The following is a 10,434-nucleotide window of genomic DNA, read 5'->3' on the forward strand; positions in this document are numbered from 1 at the left end:
GTGGGGCTCCTGGCGGGGATCCGTGATCATCAACCCAGAACTAGACTGGATTAGGTTGTCAGCGAGCTCAGTTCATCGAGAACAACTTTGGAAACACTATGCCGTGATGGATTAAAATCCCGCAGCGCCCGTAGGTTCCCCTGCTCAAGAAGGCACGTGTACAGGCCCGTCCCGAGTTTGCCAATCAACTCCTGAATGATGGGCATGAGGTGATTTGGTCAGATGAGACCAATTTCCAGATGTTTGGAGGAAGAGGAATTCACGCCACGCAGGTACGGGGAGAACATGCAAACTCCACACAGGCGGGGCCGGGGATTGAACCCCGGTCCTCAGAACTGTGAGGCAGACGCTCTAACTGGTCGTTCACCGTGCCGACACTCTAATATTGTTTGTCCAAATGCCAGTCCTTTAATCAGCTTTGAACACTTTCGTTATGCCTTGCCGTTCCCAACAAGCAGGCAGTGGATGAGGCTGCGGCGACCATTGTTGAAAACGAGGAATTCAGGGAGCTCCCGAGGATCGATTTTCACGCTCACCATCTTCATCTGTACCCTTTTTCCAAGCGGAGAAACCGCCTTGCAGCAAAGACACTTTTTCTTCCTCAATAAAAAGGCATAAATGAATCAATTTTTAGTCTCTTATTTCGTATGATTGAACACTTAAGTTAACAAAATTCCATACATGTTAAACATTCATCCATCCATCCATTTTCGACAGCCCTTATCCTGATTGGGGTCGCGGCACGCTGGACTCTATCCCAGCTGACTTTGGGCGAAAGGCGGACTACACCCTGAACTGGTAGCCAGTGATTTGAAAACTGGTTATTCATGAATGTGTTGTGTATACTGTATGTAATTGTAGGTGGTAATCTTTTGTTTATTTGGGTTGACAGTCGTGGCGGCCCTTCTAGGGAAGTCCCAACTACCACGTGGCCCGTGACAAACACGAGTTTGACAGCCCTGCCTACGCTACGGTGGCCCGTGAAGGTCGAAAGCTAACGTTAGGCGATTGTGTCCCACTTTTAGACTCGCAGGAAAAACAGTTTGTTCGGGCAATTATTCACACTCGCAATAAAACGAAAGTCTTCCTAAACTTGCGATCAAATGGCGCCGTTTGAGCGCAATAAGACTAATAGAGGAACCCTCCGATGTGTTATTACAGAGTATAGTATTTTTATGGTAGAAGGCGTTTGTTTTATTGATTTGCTTGGCGTATGAATGTCAAGTATCAAGTTGATCCAGTTTTCATTGTATTTTGGGGTTTAGATCTTTTCACGCACAAAAGCAACGCCAGACGTTCCGCCTGCAAGCCCAAAATAAGGGTGAAGTGCAGCAAACGCCGCTACGGTGGCCGGCGGGGAACAAAAGAGACGCGATGCTAACGCGTCGCTAACACAAATGGGGCAAACAAACGTGGAAATCCACGTCGAACCTGCGCCGATTCTTTCAGGTTGCCATTGAGTTGGAATCGCTGCGGTTAGCTCAGCAGCCCATGCTACTCCGACTCGGCCTTTGTTTCCCGCATTCAGCCTGACCTCGTTCGCATTTGAATCGGGTCGAATGCTAATGGAGGATTCATCGGATCATCGAGATGTTGGTGGGATTTCGGCTCGTTTGCGTATTTGAAGTGCAACCGCGTTGACTTTGACTCGATGTCCTTCCCTAGCTCGGGCCAAAGCGTTCTGGGCCCAGGAGAACGTGGACCGGGTGTTCGGCCTGATGTCCGAGCACCTGGCTCACCTTCGGCAAGCGTTGAGCGCGAACACAGCCAGCGACAAAGGTTTCCTCCGTGGCCGCCGTTGCCCTTCCGCGCAATTCCCGTGTGATGCCGGCTTGTGTTCCATCAGAGCGCCTCCAGGCTTGGAAGCTGGCGGAGGTTCTGGAGTGGACGCTTGTGTCGCCTTCGGGCAACGGTCCCGTGCGCCGGCCGGTCCTCGGCTCAGGTAAACGGCCAAATCTGTTGGCTTCGTTTCAGTGGCCCGAAAAGTCAACGTGTTTAAAACCCTTCGTGCAGGTGCCACAAAGTTTGGGTACTAAAAGGGATTTTCGATTTGACCGGTGCGAATGTGTGTGACAAAGCGAGGGAAAGTGGACTCGCCGTAAATAGTGAAATAAAGGCGCAGCTGGACACGAGCGTCTGTGTTTCGGCCTTGTCATCGTACGCGAAGAGCACAAAGGGTGTCGGGGTCAGCGATTTGGAGCGAATGCAAATAAAGCAAGTCTCTCTTTCTTCAGCGGCGCGATGTGGAATGCGGATCAGAAGCTAATGAGGCGACGTTTCAGGTTATGGCGGACAGCACATCTGCCTCAGGGTTCTGAGGTCGCGGGTTCAAATCCGGCCTCTCCTGTGCGGACTTTGCTACGTGGCTCTTCTGTGGGTACTCCCACGCCCCCAAAAACATGCGCAGTAGGTGTGAATGTGAGCGCGACCGGTTCGACCCCACTGAGGATAAGCCGCTCGCAAAATGCGGGAATGGATCGGACGCCACCTTGTTTGACGGGAGATGTTTTGATCCAAAAGTGACAAAACAATGTCTCTCCCCCTTGCGTCTGAAACATCCATTCAAGGATTTCGTCCTTCGTTTCTTCGGGATGCATTTTGACAATGTCTGTATTTCATGGTGTGTTTGGATGTTCTTGAGCCCCAATGTAAATAAACACAGCGTGTAAGGGTTAAGGATGTGGAACAACTCCTGCTCAGATGGCGAGCGCGAGCGTCGCCGCTCTCCGTCGGCCGGCGAAGATCCGCCGCCGCCGCCGGACAAATCGCACGTGTGCCGCAAGGTAAGGCGCAGCCCGCCGCCGACGTGCGCTTCCCGTTCTCCGACCGCTCCCCTCCCTCCAGACGTGCCTGCCGTCTCTGCCCGCCGCGTCGCCGTATTGGGCGCGCAACCCGCTGAAGGTGCCGCTGCTGTGCGGTTTCAAGAGGACGCCGGCCACGCCGCCCGTGTCGTCCGGCGACCGTCGGCGGAAACATGGCGAAGACGAGGACGACGAGGACGAAGGCCGCCGGGACGTCCTTTACAAAGCTCCCTGCGGTCGCGACCTCCGGAACTACGACGACGTGATGTGCTTCCTGTTGGCCACGGACAGCTGCCACGTTTTGCAGGTCAGCTGCTTTCTGCGATACGCACGCGTTTGATCAAGAATTACAATGCCAGTATCGATATTGCTTATTGATCTGATTACTTCTTGATCGTCATTGGGCGAGGGAATGAAATAATGCTAACCATCTATGAGTTAGCGGTGTAACAATTTCGATCATCGATTAATTAGTTAAGATTTAGAGCCATTGTAGAATGGCTTTCAATTGTTCCAAATCCTTGGTTTCCAGCCTCTCAACAGTAAATATTGTCCGATTTCTGTCGCCCCCCCCCCATGAAAGTAGACCGATTATCTTTGGTTCGAATTAAAATAAGTCATTTGCTAACATCTGCTTTTACTCTGGTAAAGGAAGTTAAACATTTTCCGTATTTTAAATGTTTATCATTGTTTTGCAATTTTCTGACAACCAAATCGGTATCATAAACAATTTATGGTAAAAGTAATAATCAGTTAAATCTATTAGGAAAATAATCTTTTTTGCAGCTGCAGTATGAATAAGGTGTGACATGGTCGAACCCGAAGCGGCCGTCAAACTAGTAGCCCTTCGTTTGCATGAATCGGTAAGCGAGAAGTCGCACTGACTTTCAAAAAGGTTGCGAGTACACCGCTCCCTCTCGTGCCATATTCTTGATTTGGTTTCGTTTCATCGTGAAACAATGCAAGACAAACAACAATAAAAAAGCAGGAAAAACGATTTTGCAGCAAAATAAATTTGTATCTAATTGTTCGATTATTCCACATCGAGAGCAGCCAGATGAGGTGGGTGGGGCATCCGATTTGGACGCCTCCCCGGTGAGGTGTTCCGGGGACGACCCACGTACGTCTCTCGGCTGGCCCGGGAACGCCTCGGGATCCCCCCCGGAAGAGCTGGATGAAGTGGCTGGGGAGAGGGAAGTCTGGGCGTCCCCCCTAAAGCTACTGCCCCCGCGACTCGACCTCGGATAAGCGGTAGAAAACGGATGGATGGCTTGTTCGATTATTCAATAGAATCGATCAAATAATTGGGAACTGGTACTGCTTCTCTAGTCTTAGAGAAATGCTTTGGGATTTGTGTCCCGAGTGGAATTTCTTTCCCAAGCTTGATCCAACTGAGGAACAAACTATTTTACGCGAGAAAAATCTCTCTCACGGCAACCAGTCTTGCCAAACAAACATTTCATAGGAAGAATAAGGTACATAAAAGTGAGTTTGTGAAATTGTAATAATCTCTCACTGCAAACTAATTGGTGTGCGTGGTCGGGATCTGTCTCTTAGCAACAGCCACTAAATGACTTTCAAATGCTCCGTCTTCCTCTGTCCTCCAGCTGGACTATTTCTCCTTTAGCACGGCGGTGCAGTTGGACCCTCCGACGGTCCAGGGCAGTCAGCGGATCCCGGAGATAGACCTGAGCCGCGGCTCTGAGCCCACCCCGGTGGAGCTGCGTCCGGGCCCCGGCGACTCCCGGCCGGCCGAATTCCGCTACAGGAAGGAGCGCTGGCCGCACGGCTGCTTCCTGACCCGCGGACCCGTCTTCGACGCGTGTTGCGAGTGCACGGACGGATGTCTGGACGCGGGGCGCTGCGCCTGTATCGCCATGACGCGAGCAGGGAAGCATTACCACTACCAGAGACTCACCCGGCCTTTGCCGTCCGGGTAAATTGACCACATAACGCGGGCACTCAACAGTCAGTGAGATTAACGATTATTTGGAAAATCGATGAATCCGTCGACCCGTCGAGCCCAGAGTCAGCCGGGATCAACTCCAACTCGCCCACGACCCGCGTGAGGATAAGCGCTACAGACCATGGCTGGATGGATGGATGGATCGATCTGTCGATTTTTTTCAACAGATCGGATTTTAAAAAATACAATAAAATATCCATCCATCCCTTTATTAAAAAAATGACATTTTAAATTGACAGCACAGAAAATGAACAAACAAATTGATCACTGGTTTGGTTCGTATCCATCAGAAAATCGGAAAAATGTTGTTTGTTTTCCAAAGTAAAAGATGTTTGCGCGCACACAAAGCTAATCAGCCTGCTTTCGAGGAGGACGGCACAAATCACAGAATATTTCCTGATGAGAGGCTGAAATTCACAATTTGGACAATTTGAAGTTAAACAAGGTCCCCAAGCGATTAGTCAATTGTCGATTAATTTGGTCATCGATTAGTTGTCGCACCTCTCTATATACCGTCGTAATTGAGGACGGGCAGATTGCAGAGCTCCGCTAAAGGCTGCTCAGCTCTTGGCCGGCGACACGAGTGTTGTCATCCGTGTTTACCTTCAAGTTTCTCCACACGGCTGATGAGACTCTTGACCCATCTGCCCGGAAGCCGCTATAAGTCAGGCTGGTAAAGTGGTATCGAGTGGTATCGGAGCATTTTTTCGAGTACAGACTTGCCGTACTGGTGCATCCCCAATAAAAAGCCGCTTCTTCCCGCACGGCACGCAGGAACATCAAGATGCTACACGAAACACAACCAAGTGCAACGTTCGACACCGAGCCCTGCCGCCAATAGTAAAAATGTGCCAGTGATTGATGCCCACACAAAAAAAGCTTATTTCCTTAGTAAGACACTTTTTTTTTTTTTTTTTTTTATAAATTGGGCGAAGCTTTGGTCTGACTAATTGAAGCTCCTCAGTTTAGCATAACAATAATAATAACATGAACTGTGCGGTACTGATCTTCATTCAAAGGCACAGTACAGCCTCGCACAGTTTAGTGTTTGTTTGGTGGTTTTCGCCCCTTAAAATGAAGCCACTGAAGGGTTTCTTTCTCTTTTCATTTCAGGTGGTTTGAGTGTGGGCCGTGGTGCAGCTGCGATCGGGCTCGTTGTCAGAATCGACTGGTCCAGAGAGGAATCCGAGTCCGCCTGCAAGTGTTCTGGACGGAGCGCTGTGGCTGGGGCGTGCGTTGCCGTGATGACCTGGACGCGGGGACGTTTGTGTGTATATATGCGGGTAACACAAACAGCACTTCTTAGGCTAAGTTCACACGATGTTGCCGGCGGTCAGGGCAGCCCCGTTTGTCCGAAACAGACATTTCTTCTCAGTCTATCACGAGATCCGCATTGAGCGTGTTGGGATGGGGCCGCCGCGTCCGACCGGGAGGCTCAAATGCGAACTCCGTGTTGGCCTGCGGTTTACCACGGATGCTAGAAAGTGGAATCCTCCTGGCTCGTCACCCACGGATAAGATCCTTCACGTTCTATGGATGAAATTGTGGGCACAAGGGAGCATAGAACCACGTTTGTTGACCTGGCAAAGTCAGATGAAGCTTATTATTATGCGGCTCCGGTGTCGCGATGGGGGTGCATTTGTATACTGCCGCCCGGTAAATGTTTGACTGATTGCACCACAAAAACCCGTTATTAATACGTTCACCTCATTTTACTTCAGTCGACGACGTTTCTCCAACTGCATAGTGACTGGCGTGGTAATTTAAAAATCTCGCCAGGCATCCACGGCAATCACGGTCTGCGATGTTTGCCCATCTGTCTCCCTGGGTTGTCCACGGTGGCCTGAAACAGCATTGCTGCGGCCGCCGGGAACATAGTGTAAAAGTAGCTTCGCAGGCTCTAGTTGCCCCACAAGGATGAATACCGATTTGTGAATCGGAATCCCCATTCTTCCAAGTAAAAGTGCATGTTTCTTTTGACGTCCTCAGGCGTGATCATGCAGAGGGTGCAACGATCCAGTGAGCCTCCACCCCCAAAACTCAGCAGAGTGGACCTGCCTTCGGATGATGAGGTGGAGGTGGTAACAGAGTGGCTGGCCCCCCCTGTACTGGAGGGGAGCAACTTGCTGGAAAACCCTGACCCCCCCACTTCACCGTCACTGCACGTTCCGGTAATTCAGAAACCCGGCGACGTCCAAGCACATGAGAACAAAGACAAGCCGAAGAAAGCTTTGGTGACCCCGAACGATGCTGATGGCAACGGCAACGAAAGGAGCTTGAAGACAGCCCTGAAAGCAGAGGACGTTTGTTTGCTGGATGCCAGAAAGGAAGGAAACGTGAGCCGCTTCTTCAATGTAGGTGGAACCCAATTACAATGAAGTAAAAAAAAGAATTGTAATTAAATAGCAGTTATCACCCCTCCTGGAGCCACCACCTTATCTTGGTGGAGGCTTCTGTGTGTCAATGATCCTATGGGATTCACGCCCACGGTAGGGTCACCCGTGACAAACAGCTCCTAGGTGAGGGACCAGACGAAGCATGGCTCAAAGAACTCCTTATGATGATTGGACCTCATTTTGCTTCGCCCGGATGCGGGTCACCGGGGCCCCCCCACTGGAGCCAGGCTTGGAGGTGGGACTTGATGGTGACCCGCACGACCCGAAGAGGCAACTTGGGTGCCCCTTCCCATGGGCCCACCACGTGTGGGAGGGGCCAAAGGGGTCAGGTGCAATGTGAGCTGGGCGGCGGCGGCGGCCTTAGATAGGGACCTTGGCGGTCCGATCCCCGGCTACTGAAGCTGGCTCTAGGGACGTGGAACGTCAACTCTTTGGCAGGGAAAGAGTCTGAGCTGGTGTGGAGGCCAAACTATTACGAGTGGATATAGTTGGGCTCACCTCGACACACAGCTTGGACTCTGGTACCAGTCTTCTCGAGAAAGGTTGGATGAAGCTTATTATTATTCCACTCTGGAATTTCCTACGGTGAGAGGTACCCGAGCAGGTGTGGGTATACTGATTCCCGCATGTCTCTGTGCCTGTACAATGGCCGTGAGACCTGGAAGGTTGTGATTGGGAAGAACAGCACCCTGATCAGGATCTGAACAGTGTTCTTTGATTATATTCTGTGCTCGTCACAGATTGTCCATAACGAACACAATGTTCAGACATAAGCGTGTCTACATGTGCACTTGGCACCAGACACCCTAGGTCGCAGTTCGATGATCAACTTTGTGGTCGTGTCATCGGACTTGCGGCCGCATGTCTTGGACACTCGGGTAAAGAGAGGGGCGGAGCTGTCAACTGATCACCACCTGGTGTTGAGTTGGCTCCGATGGTGGGGGAAGATGCCAGTCTGACCTGTCAGACACAAACATATTGTGAGGTTGACCATGTTCCGCGGCTCCATTGTTGAGGTGGCCGACCGAAGCTGTGGCCGTAAGGTGGTCGGTGCCTGTCGTGGCGGCAACCCACGAACTCGGTGAGGGATGCCATCAAGCTGAAGAAGGATTCCCTATTGGGCTTTTTTGGCCTGTGGGACTCCTGAGGCAGCTGATGGGTACCGACTGGCCAAGCAGAATGCAGCTTTGGTGGTCTCAGGAGGGGGAAGCAGTGCACCATCAACACTGTGTAGTGGGGATGGGGCGCTGCTGACCTCAACCTGGGTCTTTGTGAGTTGGTGGGGAGAATACTTCGAAGACCTCCTCAATTCCACCGACACGCCTTCCCATGAGGAAGCAAGAGTCTGGGGTCTCTGAGGCGGGCTGTCCTATCTCTGGGGTTGAGGTCACCGAGGTGGTTAAAAAGCTCCTCGGTGGCAAGGCCCCGGGGGTGGATGAGATTCGCCCGGAGTTCCTCAAGGCTCTGGATGTTGTGGGGCTGTCCCGGTTGATACGCCTCTGCTACATCGTGTGGACATCGGGGACAGTGCCTCTGGATTGGTAGACTGGGGTGGTGGTCCCCCTTATTAACGCATTCACTGCCACTGACTGCTTTAGAAGACAAATATCCATGTTAACTGGGAAGGCTGGGAGTGAATGAGTTAAGAAGGGGGACTGAAGGATGTGTTCCAACTACAGGGGGATCACACTCCTCAGCCTCTCTGGTAAGGTCTATTCAGGGGTGCTGGAGAGGAGGGTCCATCTGGAAGTCGAATATCAGATCCAGGAGGAGCAGTGTGGCTTCCGTCCTGACCGTGGAACAGTGGACCAGATCTACACCCTCGGCAGGGTCCTCGAGGGTGGGTGAGAGTTCGCCCAACCAGTCTACACGTGTATTGTGGACTTGAAGGCGTACGACCGTGTCCCTCGGGGAGTCCTGTGGGGGGTGCTCCGGGAGTGTGTGGTACCATAGCCCCTAATACAGGCTGTTGGTTCCCTGTACGACCGGTGTCAAGAGTTTGGTCCGCATTGTTGGCAGTAAGTCGGATTTGTTTCCAGTGAGGGTTGGACTCCGCCAAGGCTGCCCTTTGTCACCGATTCTGTTCATTGCCTTCATGGACAGAATTTGTAGGCGCAGCCAAGGTGTCGATGGGGTGCGGTTTGGTGACGTCAGTATTACGTCTCCCTTTTTACAGATGATGTGGTTCTGATGGCTTCATCGAGGCGTTATTTCTAACTCTCACTGGAGCAGACCCCAGGGACTACGCAGGACACGCCGGAGAGACTACGTCTCTCAGGTGGCCCGGGAACACCTCTGGATCTCCCGGGAGAGGGAAGTCTGGGCTTCCCTGCTTCAGCTACTGCCCCCACGACCCGACCTCGGATAAGCGGAGAAAAAAAACGATATTAATGAGCTTCTGTCTCGTCCACTGCAGCACAGTTGTCGGCCGAACCTTTTCGTTCAAAACGTTTTCACTGACTCGCATGACCCCGACTTCCCGATCATCGCATTCTTCACCAACAGGTAAGACGACGACAAGCGACACAGGCGTAATGGTGACTTTGATGGGCCTAATAGGTCTTTGCACGTGCGTTTGTGTGTTAGTGTGGTGAAAGCAGGCACCGAACTGACGTGGAATTATTCTTCGGACGCACACGCGATGTCGCTGGCCCAACAACAGGAAGTGCCGTGCGCGTGCGGCACGGAGGACTGCCTGGGCCAATTCCTGGAGGAGAACCTTTGTGAAACGTGCCAGCTTGGATTTTGTGACACAGTGGCGGCCGTGTGACCATGCCACCTTGATGCCCACTTCCACTTTTTACTATGTTGTTTTCTTAATAAAACTCACAAGTCGAGAGTCCGAGTGCACAGCGCGTATCAATAACACGACACGGTTTGCATACTTGAGTTGACAAAACATCCACTGCCTTGGACCTGCTCACGTGACTCCAACTCAGTTTCACAACCTTTATTGAGCGACTGAGAAAAATCTCAGGGCACAAAATGTCACAAACTGTACTGTGAATAGATACACTAGAATAATGATCTTGCACAAATGTACTTAGTGTGTGTCTCATGATTCAATCTGGTGCATGACGAGCAACAGGTGGATGTACAGGTCAATTAAGTACCTCCTGTCATTTAGTGGAAGACACGCTAGCTGTTGTAATTAGCAATTCAGTGTACTTGGATCATTGCGAATCACTGTGCTAATTCACAAGCTAACTCATTGCTGGTGTGCCATGCAAATGTTTGCATAAACTTCAACTAGTACATAATTACCCTCCAC

The 10,434-nt window shown here is 51.3% G+C and overlaps 1 protein-coding gene across 4 annotated transcripts; it reads left to right on the forward strand.

The window, feature by feature from the left end:
* Window positions 1-1,088: 1,088 nt before the first annotated feature.
* On the forward strand, window positions 1,089-10,002 carry setdb2 (SET domain bifurcated histone lysine methyltransferase 2). 4 transcript variants are annotated; one of them, XM_061771957.1, is made up of 10 exons: window positions 1,117-1,596; window positions 1,666-1,779; window positions 1,847-1,942; window positions 2,701-2,783; window positions 2,845-3,108; window positions 4,409-4,737; window positions 5,881-6,050; window positions 6,757-7,121; window positions 9,580-9,668; window positions 9,750-10,002. In XM_061771957.1, exons 1-10 carry the CDS (start codon window positions 1,560-1,562, stop codon window positions 9,931-9,933), a joined length of 1,731 nt encoding a protein of 576 aa, XP_061627941.1. In that variant the 5' UTR covers window positions 1,117-1,559; the 3' UTR covers window positions 9,934-10,002. The 4 variants fall into 4 exon arrangements, with proteins under 4 accessions (XP_061627951.1, XP_061627949.1, XP_061627941.1 ...); XM_061771960.1 differs by having other exon boundaries at window positions 1,119-1,592; XM_061771967.1 differs by lacking the exon at window positions 6,757-7,121 and having other exon boundaries at window positions 1,089-1,596; window positions 5,881-6,034.
* Window positions 10,003-10,434: the final 432 nt, after the last annotated feature.

The sequence above is a fragment of the Phyllopteryx taeniolatus genome, chromosome 1 (assembly GCF_024500385.1).
Source record: "Phyllopteryx taeniolatus isolate TA_2022b chromosome 1, UOR_Ptae_1.2, whole genome shotgun sequence".
Lineage (NCBI taxonomy): Eukaryota > Metazoa > Chordata > Actinopteri > Syngnathiformes > Syngnathidae > Phyllopteryx > Phyllopteryx taeniolatus.

Excerpts from the sequence above, each read along its gene's own strand:
- setdb2 (XM_061771957.1), top strand. The coding sequence starts at position 1,560 with ATGCTAATGGAGGATTCATCGGATCATCGAGATGTTG. Across the intron at positions 3,109-4,408 it reads ACAGCTGCCACGTTTTGCAG|CTGGACTATTTCTCCTTTAG; the intron begins GTCAGCTGCTTT and ends TCTGTCCTCCAG. Across the intron at positions 9,669-9,749 it reads ATCGCATTCTTCACCAACAG|TGTGGTGAAAGCAGGCACCG; the intron begins GTAAGACGACGA and ends TTTGTGTGTTAG.